General features: G+C 46.7%; 1 protein-coding gene and 1 long non-coding RNA gene across 5 annotated transcripts in view; one reads left to right on the top strand and one right to left on the bottom strand.

Moving 5' to 3' along the window:
- The window catches only part of MGLL (monoglyceride lipase), a 108,260-nt gene extending 86,834 nt beyond the window's left edge, over nucleotides 1-21,426 (top strand). For all 4 annotated transcript variants that reach the window (XM_069866226.1, XM_069866228.1, XM_069866227.1 and 1 more), the window contains 5 exons: nucleotides 5,582-5,718; nucleotides 7,230-7,340; nucleotides 11,137-11,226; nucleotides 16,460-16,675; nucleotides 17,649-21,426. In XM_069866226.1, the coding sequence (XP_069722327.1) occupies nucleotides 5,582-5,718; nucleotides 7,230-7,340; nucleotides 11,137-11,226; nucleotides 16,460-16,675; nucleotides 17,649-17,774 (680 nt within the window). In that variant the 3' untranslated portion in view covers nucleotides 17,775-21,426. The remainder of the gene's footprint in view (nucleotides 1-5,581; nucleotides 5,719-7,229; nucleotides 7,341-11,136; nucleotides 11,227-16,459; nucleotides 16,676-17,648) is intronic.
- On the bottom strand, nucleotides 15-12,996 carry LOC138725366 (uncharacterized). The gene is made up of 3 exons (XR_011338225.1): nucleotides 12,477-12,996; nucleotides 480-528; nucleotides 15-319 (listed from the first exon to the last, which is right to left on the bottom strand). It is a non-coding gene; the product is annotated as an uncharacterized lncRNA (long non-coding RNA).
- Nucleotides 21,427-27,840: the final 6,414 nt, after the last annotated feature.

Here is a 27,840-nt window from a genome sequence, read left to right as displayed (position 1 = left end):
AGTTTTACCTCCAAGTCTGAATGCATTTCCTATAGTGCAGAGAGGAAAGCAGAGGCTGTCTTCCAGTCCATGGGCGTTGGATATTAAAATGAGCTTCTGAAGTCATTCCTTCTCATAGCAGTGGGATTGCGGGGCAGGTTATAGACCACCACAGTGAGAGCCCCACCTGAGCAAGCTGCCACAAGCTCAGGAAGATTGCGGGAGAGAGATTAGGTTGGCACGCTTGCATCTTGAGCACTCAAGAACCATCCAAGTTTCTGTCACCAGCATCTCCCTCCCGTGGGCTCGAGACCCAGCATTGCTCCTCTGTTTGGGCCATCTGCAAAGTGAAAACAGCTATGAGATTTTTTAATTATAGGGGTTTTTTCCCATCCCAGAGAGTTTAGCAGCAGGGAAGACATACTATTTTCATGTCTCTCCCACGTTATCACCTGCTGGGGAGTGAGAGCAAAAAAAAGTTGGGGGAAATGTAGGCTCACCTTCACGTATGCTGCAGTGTCCAGCGCTAGTGGCGATCCCATCCTGACTCTGAAAACAGAGGCAGAGACCTTAATTCTTTTAGAAGGTTAATAGACAAGTAATACTCATGTAAATACCTCTTTTTACAAAAAAGCATTTAGGCATTTGCTTCAAATGGACTTGTTAGACTCCAATAAGCATATTGATGATGGAGGCAATGAAATAAGAGAGTCTTCAGCCTGAATTTGGTGTGGGCTCTACAAAAAATCCTGCCTTTGCAAACCTCTGCCTGCACTGTAATGTGCTGCTGCCACTGTGGAGCCAATACTGGAGCAGTAACACCACCTTGTCTGGCCTTTGACAGCTCTTATGGGAATTAATCGCACCCATGCTCCAGCTTGTTAAATCAGATAATACAGCCTTGCCAGTGGTCCCCTCTGACATAATTAAGAAGTGTCATTTTTATGTGGGTCTCTGCAGTACAGGAGCAGCTCCTCAGCTGTGGCTGGTTAATCGTTGGCTTCGCAGTGATGGGAGTTCTCACCTGTAACTACTTCTGAAACTCCTGGTGCTCCACTGTTAGTGCCATTGCAATTCCAAATTTATTTATGCTGAGGGAGTGGTAAGCCTGGAGTGCCTGACCATCTCCGCATTCTCCCTTTTCTTTGTTCTTTTACTTCAAAATATTGGAGTTACTTATCTAACAAGGAAAATAAGCACACAGTGTGATGGATCCTGAGGCAGGAGTCAAGCCCTGCATTCCTCCTGCTTGTTTCTACCATCAGTTGGTTAGGGGGAGCATTTCACCCCACAGATGGGATGGTGTTCTCACTGCAATGAAAATGGGTCCAAACCGTCCCCTTTCTCCCAAATATGAAAACCTCAAAATATGTGAAAAGTCAAGATCCAGATTCTGCCTGGAGAATTACTGCTCCCCAGGCAGATTTCATATGTCCTCTCTCTCTCTATTTTATGGCTTTTCCATAATAAACAGGGAGCAAAGGCTGAAAAAAACTGCATACGCCATAATTTCTGCTCTCCCGTGACTGTAAGCTTTAACAAACACCATTGAAATTGGTAAATTTACAGCAGCATACCTAAGTCAACATCTGACCTTGCCTTTCCCCTGTCACCTCATCTTCTCTAGCAAAACATTCCTGCCGAAGCTCTGAGGAGTGATTCAGTCCACACCTGAGTGTGCAGGGTAGGGCTGTGTCAGCAGGGTTTGGCTCTAGGAAATAGAAGTAGGTATGGTGTGTAACTCACTTAAAAGTTGGAGTTTAGAACATTGTGCGAATATCTGAGAGTGGACAAGTTGTGCTGCCGCACTCAACAGGCACTGCCAGGGTCTCCTCTTTGCCTAGTGCTCTTTTGATCTTAATGTATTTAAGGATGGATTCCTCCAGCTGTGATATGGTCCCACAGCCCCTGTAAAAAAGCATCATTCTGGTGGAGACCCAGCACAGCTCCTCTTCCTTACTGAATTCACCTGCCCAGCAAGCCCATAGCTGGGATGCATTTCTTCAGGCAGTTCTCCTTTGGCCTTTACTGAAGGGAAGGCAGTGCTGAGCTGCTCTGTGCTTTTTATTTACTTTTTTTTTCCCAGCATATCTCCAGTCTGACCAGGATGTAACCTTTTTTAAGGTATGTGAGCCAATGTCATCTGAAGAGTGTGGCTTCTTTGGGGCAGTTTCCAAAAGCAAGCCCCACAGCACAAAAGAACATGGAATTTGAGGAATGGAGGGACTTGTAGGAGTACACATTTGCAGAGCCACAGGATCCGTTATGCAGGCAGTGATAACCTCCATGGCAATAGTGCAGTCCCCAGAGCCCTCGCATCCTTTAATACTTCATCACCAAGCCCTCAGCTTTGTCTTCCTGCACAGCCAGTCAGTTTTCTTCCACACAGAGAGGTGTGTGGCTTTAGAGAATCTATAATCATAGGTGAAGTCATGCTCCAAAGTCGTGCTTTCTGACAGGATTGACTGATTACAAGTTACTGTTCTTGTCTCTAAGGTGGCAGAGATGCAGTCTAAGCAAGCTTATGCAAAAAATACAGAGGGCACAACTTAATAGCTATTATTTATTAGGCCAGAGTATTGCAGCCTTTATTCAGACTTTGCTTGAGCAAAGTATGTTATTTTGCAGTGGTGTGTTTGGTTGGAAATGGATGCTTAGGCTTCCCAATTCTAGATCTGCTATTTGAAAAACATTTTTAAAGACTTGCATGTAGGAAGGGGTGCTCACAATTATCTCGGTACAGGCAACCTGAAATGGTGATCACTGACCCACTACAGATGCCTCATACTAGCAGTGAACCGTGCAAGTTGGGATATGAAGACAGCCAGTTACGAAATGTATTTGATGGGTTTTGTAAACCAAGTGTCTCACGTGGATGTGCATTGGGAACCGCAGCTTTTTACAGATGAGTATCTCATGGTTATAATTGCCCTGTTGAAACCAAGGGCCCCAGGGGGAATGCTGTCATGAGGAACTCGTGGAGTTGTGATTCTCATGACACTTCTCTGTTGTCTTCTTTGGGTGTTGTGTCACTTGAGTGTGGGGCAGCCTCTGGTTACTTCGAGTTGCTGGGTGCAGGTCGTTCCCCCCTCTTGCATCCAGTGTCTTGCCACTGACTGTGAAAACACTATGTCAGATTCATTCCCAGCAAAACACAAAGCTTTACATCAAGGATGAACCTGACCTTTCATTCTTAATAACTCTAAAGGCAAAAGATCAAAGAAAGCCAGTCAATATTCTTGACTGTATTGATGTTTGGTTGTGCACGTCTTTCATCTAAGAGAGGAGGTATTAGTTCTTCACTCTGAAGCTTTCTCAGCTGGGAGATTCAAAATTGTGATAAACTTGTGCTCTGATGGAGTAAGTTTGGTTTCTTGGAAGGGAAAAGAGTAAAACAGTAAAATAAAAGAACACAATCTAGCAATGCCATCTGGTTAACCTTGCACAGAAGCAGTGGTAGTATCAGCAAAGACTTGGGTGGCCTTCCTTTACCAGACATGAGACAAACTGCTCCTCAGACATTGCTCTGCACCATGTGAGTGGGGAACAGCAGTTTAGTAGTTAAAAGCAGGGTCAAAAGGTGGGTTCATTAAGCTATTAATAAAAAAAACCCAAACCCTTCAGAAATCCAATGAGATGCTTATCACAGCTATTGCACAGGTATTTGTTGGCTTCCACACTGCCTCTCTCATGCAAAAATAAAGCAAAGCCTTCACATCTCCACAACAGCGAGTTGTGGCCCACATACAGACATGGGCCACGTGGGTTTGTTACTTCTGCTTGCTCAGTTGTCTTACGTGGATGCTGTAGAGTAAGAGATACTAGAAGAAACTGCAAGCAGCACCAGAGGATAAAGAAGTGGAATTGCAGAGCTCTGCTAAGAGAAGGTGTTCCTCTCTCTGGACTATTCAACTCATATTAACCTGCTGAATTTGAAGTTTAAATAATAAGCAGATAGTGCATTTGAGGTCCACAAAGTGAGTGGACTGGACATGTGTACAAGGTGGGAGAAGTTTGCTTTCCATCCGTAATAAAAATCAATTGCAATTTAATCGATCGACTAGCCACACACATTGGCTCTCCAGTTTGCTTCTGGTCACTGACCCACGGAGGATGCTTGCTGTGTCAAATTGTGGCTTGGAGTATGTGGGAAAAAGAAAGAAAGTAGAACCAGTAATATATTGTTCATAATTGACCAGCATGATATCTGGGTTTGGTGTGGGTTTATCTGGCAGACAGCGTGGCTGATGGCGATCTTCACTGCCAAAAGGCTCAGATCTGAAGAGCACTTGGTTGGACAAAAGAAGAGGAAGTTTGGATTTCACTTTGTCTTAGATGGTGTGTATTTAGTCCAGCTTTTTATTAGAACTTCTGCCTAGTTTGGAAGGTGATATTTTGGATGGCGTGCAAGAAAATTAAGTTTAGATATGCTGATTTCTTCTGCTGTGACTATTGCCAGCAGATCTAACTGAAAAGCCTTTGCCTTGTGGGCTGGGTAGGCAATGCTTTGCTGGTCACCAGAGGGGTGCAAACAATTATCAGGCACTTGACAACCTTCTACAAGTCCCTTTCTGCCTTTAAGTGTGCCTCAGTGCCCACTGGAGAAGGCCTAGAGAGACACACAAGAGGAGGGAGATGTTGTCTGAGATTCCCTATACACTATCCCATATGGATCCATCCATATGTGTTTTCCCCTTCAGAATATTCCTTAACAACCTGCATGGAACATAAACAAGCAAGAAGACTGTTTTTAATGAAGAGTCCTATTTGTGATAGATAACAAATTCTATGTGTAATCAGGTAAACGTGCAAACCACTTCCCCAAGGTGGTTATTGATTTCAAGCCTTTGCAAGCTCAAAATTGCCTGGGACTGTGTGGTGATGCTGCCTCCACCTCTGCCAGGGATGCCAGTGTTCCCATAGCAACTCCCCATCTCCCATTTTAGTCTTTCCCTTCCCTTTCATCAGACCTTAATTCCCAGATACAGAATGAGCTAACAGCATCCAGGTGCAGTACACTTTGCATTAACATTTGTTTAGGAGGAGCATGCAACTTGATACTTCCCTACTGTGGCCTCCTCTGCTGAGAACGCTTCACCTGTAGCAGGGAAAGTTTCCAGCCCTCCTGAGTGCTCTAGAGCAGCAGTGAGAAAAGGCAGGAATGCAAAACTCACACACACACAAGCACCGGAAAATGCTGTGTCCATGGCCCATTAAGTTTATAGTGACCATAACCAGTCTTCAGAATTTTTCTGTGTCTTGCCAAGACTCTACACAGGGATTGGCTCAGTATAGTGAGCCATCAGCCCCCAGTGGCTATGATTCTTGGGGCAAAAGATTAGATTCATTATGAAGAACAGAAAGAAACGCAGAAGAATTTAACATTTTTTTTTAACCAGGTCATGGCCGATATGGTATTTTTTAAACTGCTCTGTGCAGCTTCCTTTGTATTTCTGCAGCACTCTTTTTGTTGAGGGATAACTGCAGGAGAATGTCAAGTTAGGACAGTTCCAGTCCAGCAGGCATGTTTCTGCTAAAACCTTTCTTGATTGTAACCACTGCTTCGACTGACTTAGATGCATGCTCTCCTTTTCCTCTACAGTTGGCCACGGGCAGAGCGAGGGTGATCGTATGGTTGTCTCAGATTTCCACATCTTCATCAGGGACAGCTTGCAGCACATTGATCTCATGAAGAAAGAACACCCCGGGCTGCCCATTCTCATTCTGGGACACTCCATGGTAAGCACTGACCCTGACCCCTCCTGGCAGCACCCAAGGCACGTTCTCCAGCATCATGGTGCTCTTGTGGATGGCAAGAAATAACTCAGCCCACAGCAGTAAAAGCAGAACTGCAAGCAACCTCCCCTTCCATTTCATTCGCTGACTGATTTGCCAGCATGCCTTACTCCATGAGCTCGCTCTTGAGTATAGTTGGTCCTTAACTTTTCTACCCAGATCATGGCCCTAATTAGTGTCATTTGCAACAATAGGTCTATTTTTTTAATAGAATTGTTCATTCACACCAGGTACACGATAAGTCCCACCACCTCCTTGCAACATGGGGCTTCTCCTTTCATTTTAACTAGTAACCGGGAGGTTAAGCTCTCCAAAGCTTTGTGAGCCACCAGGGGTTGAAGCATGAAAATACCCTGTAGCCTCATTCTGTTAAACAACCTAACAGGAAAATGTACCAGGGATTAGGGCTGCAAAAACAAAGACACTGATTTGGTGAACAGATCTGAAGTCTGATTCTGACAGCACGGGCCAAATCCCTTTATTCAAGCTAGCAATATTCCCACTGATGTCATTGATCTGCTCTCCCTGCATTCCCGGAGGAGAGGAAAAATGAATAAGTACTTTGGGATTCAGGCCATGCTCAGATGAACAAGTGTACTTGCATAAGAAGGCATGGCATGCTCTGAAGTGCTCACTGCGCTCCAAAGCCACTGTAACAAGGAGCTAATTTCTCAGTGAGTTCTTTGAGATGTTTCTCACTGCTGCTCCATTTAACAAGCCTCTGGTTCTCTGGCAGCATGGAAGTTCACCAAATATTTCCCTTGGCAACTAATCCTCTGTAAACTTTCCCAAGCAAGCCAGCCAGTCCCTTCTGTCCCCCACCTCTCACGCCATCAGCCGCCTCATGCAGGAGGGCTCAAGGCTGGCTGCCGTTCAGCTCTAAACCGTGAGGCTGGGTGTTCATTGTCCGGCCCTGGACACAGCAGTGCAGGGCTGGAGGGGATGGGGACACTGAAGAGGAGAATATTTAACTTCCAATAATTAGTGAAGATTTTCGCATGCTGGGTGGCAGCATCGTGTTGCCCAGGTTACCAAGCACGGAGCAAGCCTGGCTTCACGGCAACTTCCCAGCGCGGTGTCAGTCTGGCACACTGGTAGAGCCTCAACTTACTTTTCAAGTCCCACCTGAGCTATCAGTTCTGACATTGTCTTCTTAGTACTTCTAACTGAGGAGGGCACAAGGCATCCTAGGGAGCTGATGGACATTGCACGGAGAGTTGAGTTCAGTGTGATGTGAGGGTTCACAGCATGAGAGAAGAAACCAAATCTCTTCTCCCCCACAAAACCAAGCCACTTCTAGTGTTCCTCCAGCTTTCCTTGCTGACCACACGGAACTCTCACTGGGGCATAAATCATTTGCTTGTTTGGACTAAAACCTATCCAGTAACAGGATTACCGTACACATGAGACGTTTACTTCTGTTTTAAGCTGTGAGTTGTTATTTTGCATTGCAGGGGGGAGCCATCTCCATTCTGACAGCTAGCGAGAGACCCAGCGAGTTTTTAGGCATGCTCTTGATCTCTCCTTTAGTGGTAGCCAGCCCAGAAGTCGCCACTCCCATCAAGGTAAGAGCAAACCTGTGTTGCACCAGGTCATCTTGCTTGTCCACGGAAGGAAAAGCACGAATACCTCTCGCATTAAAATGCAAAACCCTGCTGCGATCTGGACCACCCGGATGCAAGTCAATACTTTTCTTCACAGTGCCTCCCACATGGTCCCACCTACTTGGCAGAGGGGAAGTGAATCCTGAAGTCGTCCAGACAAACTTATTTAAATGAGAGTCAGATAATGGTGCTACCGCAGGAGGTGGCAGCAGGCTGTGCTTTCTTCACCACACCCTGTGGCAGCCCACACAGTGCTGTCCTTTCCCTTCCTCTCCTACAGTTTTCTTCCTGACTCATGCAGAGGCTGGTGTCGTTGCAACACAGGCCGGTGGCTAAGTCAGGCCAGAGATATTTTTGGCATTTGAGGGATGACCAATTTCTAGACAAAACTGGCATTCCCAAGTCCTAGGAATCTTTGATGAGCCTCAAAGAATGCTGCCACCTAAAGCATCTGTCTCTGCCCCAGCAGCATCCTATTTGGCTTGATACCAGAGCTGGTTCTTGTCCAGACCACCTCCTTCAGTTTGCATTTAGGCTTTACCCGCCCATCCCATCCAGATCACACTCCCAGAGCTATTTCTGATCCAAACTTGCACTGCCCAGTTTGCCCTTCCCCTGCTGACCTTCCGCTCTCCCCTCCTTTCTGGATTTTTTAAAGAATAAACAACAACCCTAAAAGAAACTGGAAGCAAAGGGAGGAACCAGCTAAGCCATCAGGAAGGACAGGCTATCTCATTCCCACAGGACTCATTCCTTCATCCTGTCTCCCTAGACTCTTCTCCTAGGGCTAACTTCTTGTTTTAATCTACTTCTAAGCTATTTCTCCTGCTTTTTTTTTTATTTCTGAGATAAAGGAGACAGGTTGTTCTTGTTGTACCTTCTGCTGTACCTGAAGCCATCTACTGACCCCACAAACCATTACAAGCACCAGAGGGTGCTTTTTAATCACCTCACTCTGCCACTGAAGGAAACACTTAAAAATTGCAAGACTCTCTGGAGGTCTGTGTCACCTGGATGCCAGTTAATATTTTCTTCCCTAGCGTTTCCCCTACAGTCTCACCTACTTTTCAGAAGGGAAGTGAATCCTGAAATCTTCCGGTCCAGAAAAACTTATTTAAATAGGAGTCAGTGCACCAAAGGGTGCTTTTAGGAGGCTGCCAGCTGATTCTTCACAGGTGAAGCTGTACCTGACTAAGCATAAAGGTCCCATGAGCCCTTTTTTTTATTACTTTGGAAATGGAAAAAGCATAAATATTAAGAAAAATATAATATAGGATCTGAATCTGAGAAACTCTGTTAGCCTCCTCTTTCTAGTCAAGTCAAGGAAAATAGGGAAAGACTTTCCTTCTAGAGCTGTACAGTTTGCTAGAAGCTAAAATCTTTCTGAAATAAGAATTTACAAGTTCTGTGGGAACTACTATTACTGTAATCTGGTTTCTTGCAGATCTGTACCAAATTGTTGCTTAATTTCAGCGTAGGAAATCCTAATCTCTAACTGAAGGTGGAGGTGTCTATACAGTGGAAGTGTTTATACAGTTTCTTTCCTAGAGTCTCTTGTATGCAATAATAAAAAGGCACAGCGAGTTTCTTTCTCTTTCAAATCTATATTTGCTTCTCAAACCTGATAAAAAATTAATTATTCCTGAAATATCTCTGCTCTGTCAAATTTAGTTAAAATCAGTCCTGGAGTTTAAATGGTATTTTCAAGAGGAAGGAGTGAAAGTGGACAGAGTATTCTCACGTAAACTATGTTTTCCCATAAAGTGGAGCTGAAAACACTTATGTACTTTTTTTTCCTCTGAGAGGAAAAAACCCATTTCATTGGTGTTTGTGCCTCTGAAGCACAAAGGCTTTCATTTTCCCTTGGAACTGGTATGACTTCTCGGCCCTGGGCCATTTCCCAAGGACCACTGCATTCATCCCTTTGCTAGGGAAGTTTCCAACTGAGCAAGAATTTACCTTGGCCTAAACAAACAAGGGCTCAAGGCAACAATAACAGTGGGGCAGATTACACACTGGGTCCTTCAGTCTGTCTTAGAAATACCTTCCCGTGCAGCTGAACCAGCCCTGGCAGCTGCAGAAACACAGCACGTTTGCAGACTAAGTGCAGGAAAATCATATTCTGCTCTTTTGCAGAAACACAGTTTCATCAATGCCTCATAAATCCCGTGTTCTGATAGAAGCATTAACCTATTTGTTGCAAATCCAATGAAGAGGGGTGGATTTTGCTGCCCTCCCCCTTCTTAACTAATGTGGACAAAATACAGTTCTAAATCTTCAACATTTCAAAGGATGCAAAGAGGTGGGAGTCACATATGCTGGCAAAGAGCAGAGTAAGGGTGAAAGAGTATATCCCACTACAATTTTGCTGTTGAGTGCTTTGAAATTGGCTTCTTGCTGATCTATTGCTTTGCAACCCATTTGGATGTTATATTTTTCCAGTACCTGAGGGTCTCCCAGTCATTCAGACCGAATCTGCACTTGACATACCTGGGACTTAGTAAGTGGTTTCAGAGAAGCAAAACTGTGACGGTGTTGTCAGCACACAGAGTCCATGGCTTTGCCCAGGATTCATAAAGATGCGTTCCCCAGATCTTCACAACCTGGAGTTAACGCAAAACAAAGAAAACCCCATTCCTGCTTGTTTGTGCCATGAGCTTATACTTGCATTGGTGTGGATGTGTTATTTTACTGGTCTAATTCCATAGACCTCAGTAGAAATTAGTTTTTCTGTCACAGTGTCATGGCCAGTGAGAGGCTCAGTAGATGGTAGACAATGACACCAGTTCCTATCCACCCCATGGTACTCGCGTTTTCTCAGACATGCTGTGAGTCTTCGCTGCTTTTCATTCCAGGATAACATTGACTTCAATCTTGTGTTATTCCTCTAATATCATAATTACTCTGTTATGTATCATCCATGATCTGAAATGTCAGGGAGTACTTCAGAAGTGATTATGCATCAGCAGAAACAGAACATGGGTGACAAGCTACCTACAAGTGTTAGCTGTGAACATGAAAGGGCCATAAAACAGACCAACAAACACTAATTGCATATTTTCTGACTTATGTGGTGATCATTTAATTAAAGGCAGCTATCAAAGATCAGAGCAGAACCCTGGTATTGATGTGCTTGTACCGCTGTTGAAATAAAACATGTTACCCTTTCTTCTGCCAGTGGTTTTGAGCCTGGGCTGCTGAATGCTTTTGTGTTTCATGGCCAGGAGATAAGTGAGCAATGGATTTCCTTAGCCTATCCATGCACATTATGCTGTTGTCTATTTACAGGTTCCCTGGAGAATATATTTATCAAAACTAGTGCAGGCTAGGCTAATTGCACCAAAAATCATTTACTGCAGACTGAAACCAGAGCTGTGGCAGCAAGGAAAGGGTAGTAAAACAGCCCTTCTGAGGGTTGGAAATGACTTTTTCTTATCAAAGTGCTTAACTGAGGCCTTTTTAGAAATTAACTTGAGAATGAGCAAAAGACAAAGTACAATGAAGCTGTGATGTTGCACGTGGATAGACGATTGACTGCATTTCAGACTAGCACACCCACTCCTTGATAGCAGGAGCAGTTTAAACACTTTCTCTTTAAGAGAAATGCTTTAACTATAGGGCAGATCTTTCTCCACTCTCACCTGGCATTTCTCAACTACTTAGCTTCAGTGCTGATTCCAGTCAGCTCAGGATTTGGCCCTCCATGTTATCTCTTGTTCTCACTAGCTCTTTAACTACTTGCTTTCCTCTCCCACAGGTTTTTGCAGCAAAAGTGCTCAACTTTGTTCTCCCAAACTTGTCACTGGGATCGATAGATCCAAATGCAGTTTCCCGGAACAAGGAGGAGGTGAGAACCTTAATTGCATTTAAAGTCGCTGGATAGTTGGTATATTGTCTCAGTCCTGCCATTTATCTTTTTTTTATTTAAACGAAGTTGTTTGCTAAATCACAAGGGCAAGATCTATCCTGGTTTAAAAAGGTGAAGCATCTCTGAGGTTAGTGGAATCAACTATACACACAGCAGAAAACTTGGTTCAGCTGTTCTTCTACTCAGTGTGCCTTCCACCCACCTGCAGCCACTCTGGGTACAAGAAACAACAGAGACCCGTGCTGCGGTTGTGGTGGAAAGTACACAGGAGCAATGCTTGTCTCTGCTGCACCACCACTGCTCGTTACAGCCGCAAGAGCCAGCTCATACGGGTTGCAAACACACTGCTGAAGTCAACTTTTTCAACCCAGCTCTTCGCAGTGAAACCGTGAGAAACTCTGCAGTCCTGGAGGTTTGTTTCCCTGCTTACAAACCAGGATCATGTTGTGCAGAATGCATTTAAGCAGAGGAGGAGAGCATGCTTGCCCCAAAGACCTGCAAGATCTCCTGGATTGCCCACTGGCTCTGCTGCAGCCTTTCCAAACAAATGATGTATTCTTGCTGCACCTGAGAATAATACTTAAACGAGCTGTAATTGAAGCAGCCCTTGTAATGACCCAATTCCAGCTCCACCACCGCAGCTGTGGTTGGACCTATTCCGGGGTGAAGTTTTTGTGGTGTCACCATTGCTTGGGACTCTTCTCCCGTTCATACCTGCTCCTTATAATAACTGTTGCAGCTTGTTTACGTCGTCACTGGCAAAACCAGATGTCACTGCAACTGTTAGAACAACAGGTAACGAGGGTTTTTTTTACCTTCTTACTGTTGTGGGTCGAGTGAAAGGAGAGGGACATGAACTGTAAGTGAATGAAGTTGCCTTATTTGGGGAGGGGAGTTCCTCAGAACTTTTTCAGTTTTAGAAATTAACTTGAGTGATAGACAATGGCATCCAGAGGTGTGTCAAAAGCAGGAGAGCCTCAGTGGTGCAGTGGTCAGTTGTTCCTATGGTCCCATATCAGCTTGCATCTCACTGACAGATGCTGTCATTTTTCCTGCTGTTCATGCAATGGTTCATATCTTTAAGTGGAAATTAATAAGCTGCCTTCCTCTGGGGAGGCAGCTTGACTGGCATTAGAATTGAAGCTGAAAGGATCAGGAGCAAAGACAGTATCAGCAGCTGCGTGAGTGCAATGCATTCAGCCTCAGCGTATCCCATCTCTTTGACTCACCCATTCGGTAAACTGGAAAGTGAAGAGTTTCCCAGAATAGTCTCAAGGTGTTCACGGTTGTTTCTTGGCTCTGCCAAAGAGGATTTTGGTCAAACTACTTTCAGTTCACTTATGTGGAACAGAGCATAACATTTCAGTAGGCTGAAGGCGGAAAGATTTGAGGAGCTGACAAAAAGAAGACAAAGTAGGTTCTAGGAAACTGTCAGGATGAGCATGGCGCGAGTTCATCTGCATCCACTGATACACCATATGACATGTTCTTAAGTACCATATGAGGCTGCACAAAATATATACTTGGGAAGAAGGCTGATTCTAGTCAAGCTATAGAAACCTGTTCTTAATTACATTCAGCTGCCATAACTTGTTGCATATAGTTCAGAGAAAAGGTTTAAATTGGAGAACTAGTTCACTAAAATCACACAGAGGAAAGTTTTTGCTACTCCACTTGTATTTAGAGGACAAAAGCAATCAGTGCTCTTGAGGAGGGGAGGAATTCGAATGCTAGCCCCTACTTGAAGAGTGAGCGTGCTTCTGCACTGATTTGTTGTGTGGCATTTGAACTCTGTGCTGCAGCTGGTCCTTGAGGGCAGTGGTTTGAAATACACCTTGACAGCTGGATCCTCATCTGAGCATGCTAGCACTGCACTAACTAGCTTTACAGGTGAAAAGTGCTGATGTGGGGACATCCCAAATAATAATAATGCATTTAGAAAAGTGTCAGTGTCTCCCTTAAGTTGGTGCACAATGTTGCCCAGGCATTTACATGTAGGCTGTTGGGGTGATGTTAGGAATTACCACAGCAACCACCGAAACTTAATTTATATAAATGCTATTCTGTTAACTTTCTACACAAATATTTGCTGCCCCTCCCTCTGTTCTATGATGCTCCAAGTCTCAGGAGCTTCCTTTGAGTGGTATTGTTTTCCTCTGCCCTTTCCCTTTCCATGGAGCCAGGGAAAGCCTTTTGCAGTGGATAAAAATGTAGGTGTGCTTTATCAGGGTCCACTTATAAAGGAGTAGTCTTCAAAATGAGGCAAGAAGCCCCTCATTGCTGTGCTGCCTGCGCACCTGCAAGTGAACACACAGCTGGCATAGCAGCTATGGATTGTGATGTAAAGAGCTTTCCTGACCATCTTCAAACACCAGGATTTGGGGCTCAGGTACTTACTGAAGGCAATACACTATCTTGGTCCTCTGGCTGCCCCTAATGCACACTCCACCCTCCTTTTGGACTCAAGATGCGCAGCTTTGAAGCATGCTATGTGCTGGAAATATCCATTATTTATATGTCAAACATATTCTCTTGCCAGAACAAGTTTCTGTTCTCTAGAAACATTTTTGGGACATAATCCAAGAATTTCCTGATGAGTTTGTATTCCCAGCAAGCTGTCCCGAGAGTGTAGGGACTGAAACACAGGATGATATGGAGATGTTTGTTTGATCTACTTGCTATATCAAATGAGAGAGACACAAAAGAGGGCAAGAAGCAACCCTAAAAACCCAGTCCTGTTATTCCAAGGAGGAATAATATCACAGGGGTGGGCACCCCTTTCCTACATTCATCTTCATTAGCTGCTATTGAATTCAGTGGAATAGTCCCCCTGACTTTAGTGTTGTTCCTGCAGAGTCCACACAGGATGAGGCTGTAATTGCTTTATAATGAATTTATTGCTCCGCAGAATGCAAAGGGAAGGTACAGACCTCTAAGCAAGGCAACATAATGCAGCAGGAGCTGTGATGGTTGCTCCTGCCTTGGAATTACAGAGAGAAAAGAGCTCCTGTGATTTACTCTGCAGAGCCTTCACTGGACTGTGGCTCGAAGAAGCTGCAGGTTCTCCTGGGGCTACCCTTACTTACTTGTGCCCGCTGTCCTAGAGCTCGTGTGCCCATGGGACCTCTGCACTTGCAGGGTTTGTAGATTACAGCTTGTAGAATAAGAGTTCATTCCCTATCTTCCTGTCTTTCCCCAGCAAGCTGCTGCTTTCTGCTCACCCCATGCACTGAACATTAACACTGTCAGGGATTCCTGTTCATTTGCTGGGAATAGGTTCTTCCCCCTGCAGTCTGGATCAGTCTAGGTTAAGATTGAGTTATTATTTTTTTCCTCTCCCATCATCTACACAAAAATATTTGTTGGCTGCTCAGTAGCTAAAAATCCATGTTCTTTCAGAAAAGAACAAGAGAAAGAAAGAAAGAAACCCATTAGGTCATTCTCTTAGCATTTATGGGGCTGGGGAGGGGGAGCAGCTCACAGGAATTTATTAACATTATTTTACTCCACGGGGAAGGAACTTCTGTCAATCCATCCACCCACCCCTCCTAATTCCACCCCCCTGCAAAGTCCCTCATTTGTTACCTTCAATTAAGAAAAAAAACCTAAAAATAAAAAGAAACCCATCTTAAAGCTGTATTGCTTTAGTGCAGCGCTGTGACATAGATCCAGACAAGTAACTCCCAGATTAGGCTGAAGCCAGTTGCTAAGTAGCCAGTGCAACACGGTGGTTTTGCTTAAAAAAAAAAAGGAATAGTCAACACATTTGACTGAAAAGATCAGAGCACAGCAAGGAGTGAAAACGAGAACCAGCAAAATTAGAGGCAATTGGTGTTTTGGAAGTCAAAGCTGAATTTTCTCCATGAGCATATTGACAAGAGGATGCTTCTTTCCAAACACAGGCAGCCTCTTGGAATCATAGAATGGTTTGAGTCGCAAGGGACCTTGAAGATCATCTAATTCCAACACCCTGCCATGGGCAGGAACACCTCGTACTAGACCAGGCTGCTCAAGGCCCCATCCAACCTGGCCTTGAGCACCTCCAGGGATGGGGCAGCCACAGCTTCCCCTGGGCAGCCTGTGCTCGTGCCTCACCACCCTCATCCTGAAGAATTTCCTCCTTATGTCTAGTCTAAATCTTCCCCTCTCCAATTTACAGCCAGGTGCAGAGCAGGGAAGTTGTGGCAGAGATGCTGAGTGGTGATGGAAGACACGGGTGGAGGTTTCTGCACCAACAAGCTGATCAGGCACTAGGATAGTCCATGTGGAGCCAGGAGGACCACATGCTTTTCAGCCTCTCTGCTTCCTAGGGCATTTAGCAGGAGCAGAGGATGCTCAGCAGACCCCACTGCCTGCTAAGAAGAGGAGACTGTTTTCAGCTAACCTATAAATAACCATCATTTCTATAAACATCTGCCAGGGCTGGGAGAAACTGGAGGCTGTGCCAGAGACCAACCCATAATCACAGCATTCTGGCAAATACTGAGATGGCAGTGGCTGTGTGGGCCGTCTCCATGTACAGTATACAAATATTTACTGTAGATTTTTTTGCCTCCTGCAGTAACTACTCATTCCAAGCAACTTTCTGCACCAGCTCTTTTACGTTTTTATCCTTTCGCAATCTGGCTGAGCAGGTCATTGACCAGGCTTTGTGGTGGTTTTTGCCTGCCACCTAATACTATCGTTTGCTGCCTTGTCTGCACACACTTTGCACCTGGAGAGGACCCCTCAGCATTAGAGGGCTTCACAATCAGATGTGTCAGTTGTTTATAGGTGTAGGTCATGGTCTTCATCCCCAGAGAGGGAGAGTGGAAGAGAACAAATACCAGCTTTCAAGTAACACAGTCTGAAGAACCCTCAGCAGAAGAGAGTGTCACCTTTCAGTGACAGAAGGACATGGCAGGGCAGAAAACTGCAAGCAGGTTCCTCCATGGAATAGTCTTTGTCCAGCACTGGTTGTCTGCCTGCAGAAAGAGCTTTGCCTTAGTGGCATAAAAGAGGAGCACACAGCATGAGGTAAGCCAGGTTGTGTGAGCTGTTCTGGGTAGCCACAGTAATGACCTTGACATTGACTCTGATGGCAGGATGTCCTGACAGAGTAGGAAATTACCTTGCAAGCCAAGGGAAGAGACTCCTCAACACCAGGCTGACCTGCTTTGTCTTTTCTGCATGAGATATTGCTAACCTTAAATTACCTCTTTCTCCCCACCAGATGGAGTCTTATACATCTGATCCCTTGGTGTACCACGGTGGCATGAAGGTCTCCTTCGTCATCCAGCTGATGAATGCCATTGCCAGAATTGAGCGAGCGCTGCCCAAGCTGACTTTGCCCATCCTGGTGCTACACGGCTCTTCTGACAAGCTCTGCGATATCAAAGGGTCCTATTTACTGATGGACACAGTACAGAGTCAGGACAAAACACTCAAGGTAATCTTGCTTTCTTGATTTTTAGGGTATTATCCTGTCAGTGTTGGCCTAAGCATGCATGGCCGTGAGTTGTAGGGAGCCTGTGAGCTCCGAAGAGCTGGATGCAAAGCAGGGCTGATGCATTGGTGAGACAGAGCACGTTAAGCCCCTTTCACTAGGAGGTAGCCCTCCCAAGGCACCGTATGGTGGCCTTTCACCAACTACAGCTGGGCTGCGGGCGAGGGCTGATGAGTGATCGCAAGACTTGATCCCGGGGTGGCTGTGTACCTAGAGAGTCTGTTTGACATGAATCGACTTGGCATAAAAGTAGAGTGAGGCTCCTAAGCAGGTAAAGTCCTGACCCCAAAAGTTCTTGTGAACAATGCAAACTATGTGAGCACTAACCTTACCTCATGCCCCTGCGGGTAAAGGTACAGGGGCTCTTTCCAGAGCACCGAACAACAAAAGCCACTTCACATCTGTTCAGTTCAAGAGAGCTACAGCTGATTAACCAATTGTTAGCACATGAATGAACCTGAAAGAGAGACAGGGAGACCAAGAGAAAGCTTTTGTCATTGGAAAAATAACTGGATAGTCAGGGCATAAAGGGAGTAAAATTGCACAAGGCATGATGGGAACATCCCCCATTGTTCTTTAAACTGCAAGGGCATGATAAGTATTTCCTCCTTCTTAGTGGGATAGGAAGCAAGAAATGGATGGGGCTGGGACAGGCATTATCTTCCTGAAGGGCAGCAGGGTCCTGGGTAATGTGCAGATGTCAAGATGCAATGTCAACGCAGTCCTGCTCGTGGAGGACCAGCACCACCAATGGCATCTCTTTGATTTCATAACCTGCCACATGCAGGAGAAAGACCTGATCAGGTGTGGACAGGACTTGTTGGACACGTGGGTGTTGATGAGTGGGGACTGAAGACTGTTTTGTTCATGTAGATTCTTTTTTCCTTGCTAATCTCTGCTCTCTCTCTGGTTGCAGGTGTATGAAGAAGCCTATCATGCACTCCACAAAGAGCTGCCCGAGGTCACTACCTCTGTCTTCACAGAAATACTAACATGGATTGGCCAAAAGGTCTCAGCAGCTGGGGAAACCAGCCATACTTAAGAGCAATCGGTTTTGTGGCTCTTCTTGGGGTTTTCTGGGAATAGATGCTTTTCTTAATAGAAGTCTCTCTGAAAATGATCTAATGTGGAGGGACTCTTGGGATATTTGATCATGCACAGCGTAAGGGAGGGTGGGGGGAGAGGCAGAGTGTAGGGCAATATTTGCTGATGTAAATGGCCATTGTCCTGATCTGGGAATGAAACGAAAGCTGTGGGAGCAGCTGCCAAAGCTTTCCAGGTCGAGCGATTTTACTGAAATGCCCTTCACCCACCAAACTTCCCCCATCATTTCCCCTTCTCTGCTTTTGCTGAGGTTACAGGGGTGTGTTTATACTGCAATAATTTTTGGTATGTTAAAGAAGTCAGTATCTTCCACATCATGGTTTGGATTCCAGGTGCACACAGTCCCTTCCCCAGACCCCACCTTAAAAGCCCTGGTCCTTGACAGGAGAGCAGTAATGAAGGTGCTGGGTAATAAGGAGAAGCTAAAAATGGAGCTGACGGCTCCCTGAAGGTGAAGGGCTGGTTTTCAAGGTCAGAGCCTTTGGATACTGCCTTCATAAGCCAGCCAGGGGAGAGCATGAACACAGCCTCCTGTCACCACCCTGAACGCCCTCTGTGCGTTTGCACTCAGGGAAAGCACGTTGAACAACTCTATGATTTTCATCATCAGAGAAGGATCCTGAAGGGGAGAAGAGGAATATGGAATCAAACCCACTTAGCACATTCAAGTCCCATGTTTTTCCCAATGCCAAACCCCATGTCCTCTACAAACATTCTGTAAATATTCCTGGGGGCTGCTTTTTTTTTTTTTCTTTCCCTTTTTTTTTCCTTTTTCTTTTCTTTTGGAATTAATCCTTTGTGCTACTGAAACTGAAAAGGCAAAATCAAAGTTATAAGAGAATATAGTAATATATTATGTGATGTATGTGGAGGTGGATGGGAGCTGGGGCAGAGATGGGAGGAAAGTCTAAAGAAGGGGTTAATTGTTCCTTCTCTTGGCATGGAATAACGTTGTCCTACTGGAATCCAGTCCCCTCACCATAACTTTACAGTCATAATCTGTTGTTTTGCTTCATCAGTTGGAAAAATGTCCTGAAAATAATGCTAGAGAGAAGCACGGAGCATCTAGTGGGTGTCCTCATGGTCCACTAGTTTAGCAGGAGACCCACGGCATGAGCAGAGAACCCATCCAAGCTTGTCCCAATCTCCTTCTAGTCAGCACAGTCACCTCTGGGGCACAGCAGAGAGCGGAGGGACTGAGCTCGCCCCTTCCAATGACGTGGGGAGCTGAAGGTAGAACGTAGATTGCAATTATCCATCCAGCATCTGCCTTGCTGCAGTGGTAAACCAACACCCTGGATGCCTCAAGCTGCCACGGAGGAGCTTGTGAACTGGTCCAGTGGTGCAGACAAGCTCAATCCTAGAGTTACTTGGGTCTCTGGTAGCAGCAGGGCTAAAGGAAAGATTTAAGACCCAGTTATGGTGCGAAGGAATTGTGCTGGTGTAGCAAAAACTGCATAGTAATCCCAGAGTGTCTCTGCAGCCTAGTTTGTCCAGGGTGATGGCCCTAACTAGGAATAGACTTCTTGGCACTAGCCTGAGGGAAAAGGTTTAACCCACCCCTTTCCCTCTAATTTCACAAGAAGAAAATGCAGATGTTGCACAGTGAGAGTGGGACATCACTCCCAGTGACGAACCAGCCCCGACGGCCTTTGCCGACAGCAGCGGGAACCATCGCTCCAGCTCATCCCGCTGCCCCTAGGGCTGGATCCCACTCACAGCACTCACGGAGTGGGGCGCCCACGGCCCCTCCCATGAGGCTAGTTCTGGCAAGATTCAGGAAAGGGACCTTTGTGCAATAACAGTCAGAATCTCGTCCTGATCCCATTTGGTCCCAGGAGCGTGAATGGATGAACGATGTATGGATGCAGGTTACGTCCTTGTAATGGCCCTAAGGGACCCGAGTCAAGAAAGCTCTTTTATACAAGTTGATCCAGGCACTTTTATACCCGTATTTTCTTTCCTCTAAGAGAGGAACGAGCTGTAGTTCTCCCAGCAACACCAGCTTTTGAGTCCAGTGCAATCAGCTATTCCCACAACCCTCTGCTAAACCTCTGGTGACCCTTGCTTTTGGAAGGAAGCGATGCACAGGTCGCCTGCTCCACATCTTTCAGCAGCCTGGCTTGTTGCAACTGCTTTTTCCCCGAGCAAGATCCCTCCTTGGCAGATGCTGCTGGGGAAAGACAGCAAGAAGAGCAACTCTACAGCGGTGAAAATCCTCACCTGCTTCTTCAGCTGGAAGGGGAATCAAGTAGGCGTGATCCAGTGGTGACAGACATTGTGGGGGTAGTAGCAAGATGACAACTTAAGGATGGGATTTTTGAAAGCACTTTTCCCAAGGAAGTCAGGAGGAGCAAATCAATACCCACATTCTTTACATTGCTTCCCAAACTGACAAGCACTTTGTGGAGGGGAAGGGAACTGACCCTCCAGCAGGAAGGTCAGAGCCCGTCTGCTCCCTCCAACCTGGCTTAAGGCAGAGGAAGGTCCGTGGTCAGTGCCTTTGATAAAATGTGTCCTTTCACCAAGAAACATCTGCAGCTCAGCAGAAATAAAAGGAAACCAATTCCACTGAGCTGGGGAAGGCTTGTCCCTCAGTCTAGCTAAGCTCAGCCGTGGCAAGTGGCCTGGGGGAGCTGTGTTTGAAAAATCACATTAACAAGCTAAAAGTTGAAACAACAACAACATTAACAAAAGCCCCAAGCCCCCGGCACAGCAGGGGTTACTGCCACCTTCACCCAGTTTTCTCAAGAATTGCCTTCTGAGGAAATTTAATGCTAAGAAACCTTCCCCTGCAAAAAAACTGGAGGTCTCAGCGTCCTGCCCTGGCAGCGCGTGCCCCAGGCTGCTGGGTGGAAAGGGAGCAGCCTGCTTACAGGTGGAGGTGAGAGCAGAAGGAACCAGGAGCAAATCAGCCTGGGTCTGTTGAGGTGCTGATTTGCACCAGCTGCAGCTCAGCCTGCGCATTTCAGCTCTCACTGATCCTTTACCCTGCCTGTAAGCTACTTTATATTGACCCAGTTAGGTTTCACCACGTCCCGGAGGAATTCTTCCTTCGCTGACCAGATTAGTAATGAGCAGAGCTGCTGTCAAGGGAAATGTAATTAAACTCTATTTTCAAATGGCAGGTACCATTTGCAGGGAGCACAGCCAGCCTTACGAGTGTTGCTGTGTGGAGCTGTGCCAGATACCAGTCTGCCTTTGAGAATAGGTGGCACTCATGACTGAGCAATAGCAACGTGTAACTACTGTATATATCACCACCTGTAGCACTGAGAGACCCTTGCCCAATGCCCTAACCCATCACATTTTCTATTTAGCCTGTTCTTTTTCTACCACTCACCTTAGCACACTGCCAGCACAAACCCATTGAGATCACACTTAATTTTCCAAGTAATTTCTGAGCTTGTCTCTCTTGTTCTGTTGTGTTCCAGTTCAATAAAATACATTTATATATATATATACACATATATAAAAACATATATACATACACATGTATTTTCAGTGGGAAAATCCATATACAACTTTAGGATTCTTAAAGGAATACAGTGTATATTGCCACTAATAATAAAGTTATGTTTTCTGAATGGGATGTGTTTAAGGGCATCATTGGTGACTGCTATCCAGCTGGATGCTGAGAAAGGAAAGGCAGAATGCCGCTGAATTGCTGGAATGGCCAGAATCTGCTCCCCCAGCCGCCGAGGACCAGGGATCCGGGGACAGCCCAAGCTCATGGAGGCCTGAGGTTGCCTTTGTCACATAAAGGCTTTCCAAAGAGCCCTGAAATCTGTGGCCTTGCACCACTATTAGCTATAGCCCAAAGCAGCACAATAAACAATTAGCTAGGGGCACTGCAGGTGGAAGATGCCGTCACGTCCAACTTTGACCTAGTAGGGCTGAGTGGCAGGTTAGTCCCAGTCTCTACCCTCCCTAGAGCCAAAGATCTCTTCTTAAATTGTAGCTGAGGAGCTAATATATAAAAAAAATAAATAATCCCCTGGCCCAAGTGCTTCTCTACCCTAGGCAAAACTGTGGAGCAGTCTGGAGCTGGTGGAGGAGCCTGGAGCTACAGGCAAGCTCAGACTGTTTTGAGAGCTAGTTCCTGTGCTTTTACAAGCCCATTAAAATAGCACATTGGTCCTGAACCATACCAAATTCAAATAGGAAGCATCTGCACTGGGGCCAGGAGCAGCTGCTGATTAAATCTTACCTTTTGCCTCCAGCTGCAACTCCAGAGTGGGCTGGGGAGCAGGGTTTGCTGCTCTCTGAGCTCCCAGGCAGTGCCCCGGTGCTGTAAGAGCCCTCGGTTCATCCAGACCCAGGGTTGGTGCTGTCGGGGTGCCCCGTGCATGGGAAATGCCCCTCCTGCCATCCTCCCTGCACAGACTGCAGGACAAGCCTCTGTGTTTGCAGGGGCTCCCCAGCTACCCTTGCACACCTCAAAACAGGTGACAACTGCCACTGCTGTGGTAGGGACAGACAGAACAGCACATCCATGTGCCCCTTCTACAGCTGGAGTCCCTAGCAGCGCCAGAACTAACCCGCAACCTCTGGGAACTCATTTCATCCTCACAGCTCTGCCCGATATGTCAAGAGAATAATATTCTCTTTCTGTGGCCCCACGTGGGCTGGATTTCTGATCACACCTTGGCTTGCTGGGTCAGGAGCTCTGGCTGTTGACTTTGATGAACCTCAGAACCGAGAGCAGAGCCAGGGCTTTTGGCCGAGCCAGCAGACACATCGTGGTAGTAAGGAGCTTCGCTAGCAACAAGACTTGCTTTTATACCACCAAGTCCCCAGCCCTTGCACCTGGTATTTTCATGGTTTATTAAGTTCCTTGCAGCTCTGAGGCCACTGGAGGTTGCACACCATGGTGCTAGGGCAGGGATCGAGCCCAGGAGGGAGAGGACAGCCTAGCATGAGGCCAGGAGCAGCACTGGCACAAAAGAGCCTTTTTGGCCATGCAGTTTTTCCTGGCATCGCCACCCACTGCCCAGCAAACTATCGTGCTGTAGGTGGCCTTTCTAGTTTCAGCATGCTCTTCTAGACTGATCCTGAGAGCCTGCAGGAACCCTGAGGGGTTTTTTTTCCTATTTCTTTTTCCCCAGCCTGTGCTCAGCCCTGCTATCCAGAGCTGGCGGTTTCCCTTAGGGTTGGCACGAGGTGGAGATCAGCTGACGGCAAAGCAGGAGCCAGAGCAGCACCCTGTGTGGGGGAGATGTCCTAAGGAATCCCCTGCAGCCACTCTGGCAGGGATGGAGAGCCTGGCCTGTCGCTGGGGCATGGGATGAGGTGTCACTAAGTCACGTTGCTGCAGGGACTGGGCCTCTGTCAGATCTCCAGGACCACGCAGCCCATCACCCAGCCCAGGCTCAAGCCCTGGGGAAGAGCCAAATGCTGCAGCTTCAGCGAGTGGTAGGGAATTTTAATTCAGAGGATCTGCTCAGCATATAAACCATCAGTGCTTTGGTTGCATTTTCTGCTGGCAAACAGTTAAGCATGGGATTTGTAGCCTATCAGAGGAAGAGGGAGAAGTGGGGCTGTAATTCACTCCAGAGCTGCTGGTGGGGCTGAGGAGGAACTTGTACCTCTCCAGTTGCCTCTGTCTTTGCCCAGGAAAGGGGAGATCTTCATCACAGGGGAAAGTGAGACGGAGCCAACGGGGCCATGCAGGTGCCACCCCACCATCACAGACCACATACCGTGCTGGCAGCCCAAGTCCTGCTTCCTCAGCTCCTGCTCATCTCAGGCTCTCAAAACTCAGGGTTTTTTTGAGCAGGTATATGCTCTTCTCTCCTTGTATGAGCACACAAGTTCCCTTTGCACAGAACAACGCTCTTCCGAGCATTTTCAATGGCCTCAAGCTCCGCCAGGGGAGGTTCAGGCTCGACATAAGGAAAAATTCTTCACTGAAAGGGTCATTAGGCAATGGAACGGTCTGCCCAGGGAGGTGGTTGACTCGCCTCCCCTGGAGGTGTTTAAGGTGCGGGTGGATGAGGTGCTGAGGGGCATGGTTTAAGAGATTGGTGGGAATGGTTGGACTCGATGATCTGGTGGGTCTCTTGCAACCTGGTGATTCTATGATTCTCAGTCTGGGATGCCCTTTCTCCATCTGATGTGGAAGCTGCTGATGTAGAGCTACCATTCACCTTCCTGTTGCTCTCCTAAACAACCACACAGCCATGTCCGTGAGCAAAGACTGCAGAGCCTGCACCTCCTTACAGGAGCAAGGCAAACTACTGGCCCTCCCATGGCCACCACTCCTCGAGAAGGAGGGGCATGGGATTAATTTCCTTTCTCTCTAGAGAAAGCTCTTCAGCGACTGGAAACATTCCAGGAATTCAGATGAAAAAAGATTCCTAAGAGATCAATTAAGAGTTTAGATGGACCACACGATATGCACTGATGTCTAAACAGAGGAAACTTGGCTAAAAAGGCTGCTTGGCCTGGGAGGAGGCTGATGAGAGGGCAAGACATCCAGCATGGAAAATGCGTGTCTGGTAAGAACACAAACAGAGATAAGAAAGGCAGAGGTGAAACAAGGGCAGCTCGGGTGCAAAGAATGAGCAGTACGTTCCCTGCATCAGTATAGGAAGGGTCCATGACCGAAGGCAAGCAAGACTTTCCTCTAAGGTCCAGTGGCCCTATAGCAGCCTTCCAGTACTTAAAGGGGGGGCTACAGGAAAGCTGGGGAGGGGCTCTTGGTCAGGAAGTGCAGGGATAGGATGAGGGATAACAGGTTTGAGCTGAAACAGGGGACGCTTAGATTAGATATTAGGAAGAATTTTTTTCCTATGAGGGTGGCGAGGCACTGGCACAGGTTGCCCAGAGAAGTTGTGAATGCCCCATCCCTGGAGGTGTTCAAGGTTGGATGAGCAACCTGGTCCAGCAGGTGTGCCTGCCCATGGCAATAAGACTTCAAACTGAATAATCTTTAAGGTCTCTTCCAATTCAAAACGATCTATGATTTTATAATAAGCCTCTACCAGACCATGTTAAACCCTGCCCTCAGCCAGAGCCCCAGGAAAAGCAGAGCTTTCCAGCCTTCCCAAGGTGAGCAGCCTCCATATCAGATGGGTGCCTTCATTAGATAAAAAAACCACATAATGGCAACAGCAGCAAAGCTCTCCTCAGGGCAACACAGTGAGCCCTGAAGTAGAAGGGTTCTACATGGTAGAAACAAACAACTCTGGCTCCCCATCCAGAGAACAAAATCAGCTCTTTCCCTCAGGCTGGAGCGCGGGGTCAGCTTTGTGCTGCGATGACAGCAACAAGCAGCACAGGACAGTCCTTGTGTTACCCCTATCAAAGGCCCCAGTGGCGCTTCCAGGGCTCACCCCAAGCACTTTTGACACCAAGCCCTCTCTCCCCATGCCGAGTGTGTGTACATCCCTCACTGCACCAAAACCCAGCCTTGCGTGACTGGCGAGTCCTGGATGCCCAGCAAACTCTGACTTTGCATGCAAGACTGATCTGCTCTGTTATCGCAGCCAGCACTGTGAGCACTGCAGCTGGCAGAGCAACAGAAGTGCTTTCCCCTGGTGCGCTTTCAGACCTAGAAGATGTTTTTAATTGCATGTTTGATTAGAAAAGGTCACATAAAATCAGGACACAAGAAACATCATCTCCCCTGGCCTGGGAAGGGAAGGAGCGGTCACTCCAGGAGCAGCATGGCCAGAGCCAGTGCCTTGGATAGCTTTAAAGACGTGTGCCTGACAGGTCTCTCAGACCGGAGAAGCAGCATAGTAGAAAAAGCTTTTGGGACAATTGCCTGAAGCATTTTCAGCTTCTTAATGACAGCCTTGGGGAAAGGGAACGAGATTGAACTTGCCGCCAACAGACTTGTTCTAAAACTCTTGAATAAAAGTTCAGTTTTAGATCAGGGAGGAGGAGGAGGGTGGAGGGAGTTCTAGAGAGCAGATTGCTGGCTCCCGTTATGGAAGCAAGCTTAATAAAATTCATAGAAATATTGGTGGTTCTGCTATGCTGTGCCAAGTATGTGTTAGAATAAAACCTCCTGAGCAGAAGGGAGAGATATAATGTCATCTCAGCCTTGATATGAAAGATCAGCCTTCATCTCCTGAAGCGTATCTCAGGCAGCAGCAACTAACACATTTACTCCCCTTCCCTCCAGAGCAGGTCTCTGCTCAGCCTTGCTCGCACTGTTCATCACTGTCGCAGCCTTGTACAAATGGTGCTGGGATGACCCTGGCTCACAAAGAAGCGAAATGATAAAAAGAATAAAAAGAGGGAGGCATTTTTTCTTACTGTGACATCCCAGTGCAACACAGGTCAGCTCAGTTTCCTCCATCGGAAAGCTACAAGTTACTTTGGATTTGTTTAAAAAAAGTCAACCTCGCCCTACTCTGAGCCCATGAACTGATGCATCTGGCCATGCCACAGCCCTGCCTCCACCTTCCTCCTTCCTAACTCTGTGCCAAAGCAATGGCCTCATGTTTTATACCAGCTAACAGAGTAGGTGCAAGGCAGAGAGCTGCTGTCAGGAAGAAGCAGATTTCACTTTCCCATCTTGCTCATTTTCCCCTCAAGCTTGCTCCAACGGTAAAGAGAGGAAGGAAAGGAAAGCTCTCACGCTCAGTTCTCAGTATTTATCTTGGGAACTGAACAGCCAGACCCTTGGGACCAAAATTAGTTCTTTGCATGGGTACTGATACTCTTCCAAGGCTTTCTTTAGCCTCCTGAGATGCCCTTCAAACCTTGCTGGCTTACTAAGTTAACTACAACTTGGAAAAGTGAGAGACATGCATTCCTGCCCCCTTCCCCAGATGCTAATCCCACAGACCTTGAAGCTTGTAGCTTGGCTGTGGCCCTAAGGATCTGCATGCCCATAGCTACACCCAAATGTGGCTGCTGGCTCCTCATTAACATTTGCCTCTCTGTAGCCCTTGCCTTGGTTATTGTCAATAACTCATATTTGATTTCCAGCCAAAAAATCTAGAAACGCTTTGCAACCCTAGAAAAGGAATTGTCTTCCCTTCTCCCTCAGCACTTCGAGGCAGACTGCAACCCTGGGCAAGCCAGCGCTTTTATTCAAAACAGGTCTCAACTCTGAAAAACCATCTGCCACTGTGGCCTCTCCTAATAAATTTGTTATATCAAATCCGTTTTAGCTTAGAAGGCAAAACAAAAATGTTCTCTGCCAGCAACCCCACCCCCTGGTGAGCAGAGAACCGAGCCAAGCCTTTGTTTCCTATCATCAGCCCTAGATAGGTTTGTTCATCCCAAGGAGGTGAGCACAGGCACAAACCAACTCCCCAGGCTGTGCCGGCTTCGACAGGCTGCCCACAGCAAGAGAGAAAAACTCAGTGTCACCCTGAACAGACAAGTCTGCCAACGCACACCGACTGCGAGCTGTTACGTGGGATGGTGCTGTCTCCACAGCTTGACCATGACCACCAACATGAACAGCTTAAGCCTCTTAAAGAGGTTTGTCGTTTATTCTGGGCTCTCACAGCACAATAACAACTCCTTATAAGAACTGTTTTATCAAATTCCAAGAGTCTAATTAGTACTTGAACTTTTCCAAGCCCAGTCTCTTCCTTCAACAGCATTAGGTCATCCAGATGCTATTGGTCTCATCCCCCCACCAAAACGACACGTTCTTCATGGAGCCACGAGGACGGGCTTGGATCCTCGCCCCCTCAATGCCAGTCACGCTCTGAAGTCAACAGAAGCTGCACACAGACAGCTCAGTTATTGCCACTGAGACTACTGCAGCCACCCAGACATACAAGAAGGCAAACAAGAAAACAAGAATCTGTGTTGTCAGAGAAGAGAGGAAGGACTGCCCAGGCACTTCAGCAGACTCGAGGTTTTGGAGAAAACACATGCTTCGGCGGCTGTGTCAGCACACTGAACAAGTCAGAGTAGTTAAGTGCAGAGGCTGAGAAATCTCCATCCTTGGATTGAATAGACAGTCAGCAACAACAGAGCCACAGGGTGATGAGAGAGGGAAGGAAAACTTACCTGTCAGGGGCTGCCCA

The sequence above is a fragment of the Phaenicophaeus curvirostris genome, chromosome 11 (genome assembly GCF_032191515.1).
Source record: "Phaenicophaeus curvirostris isolate KB17595 chromosome 11, BPBGC_Pcur_1.0, whole genome shotgun sequence".
Classification (NCBI taxonomy): Eukaryota; Metazoa; Chordata; class Aves; order Cuculiformes; family Cuculidae; genus Phaenicophaeus; species Phaenicophaeus curvirostris.
This window is presented reverse-complemented; position numbering and strand designations above follow the sequence as displayed.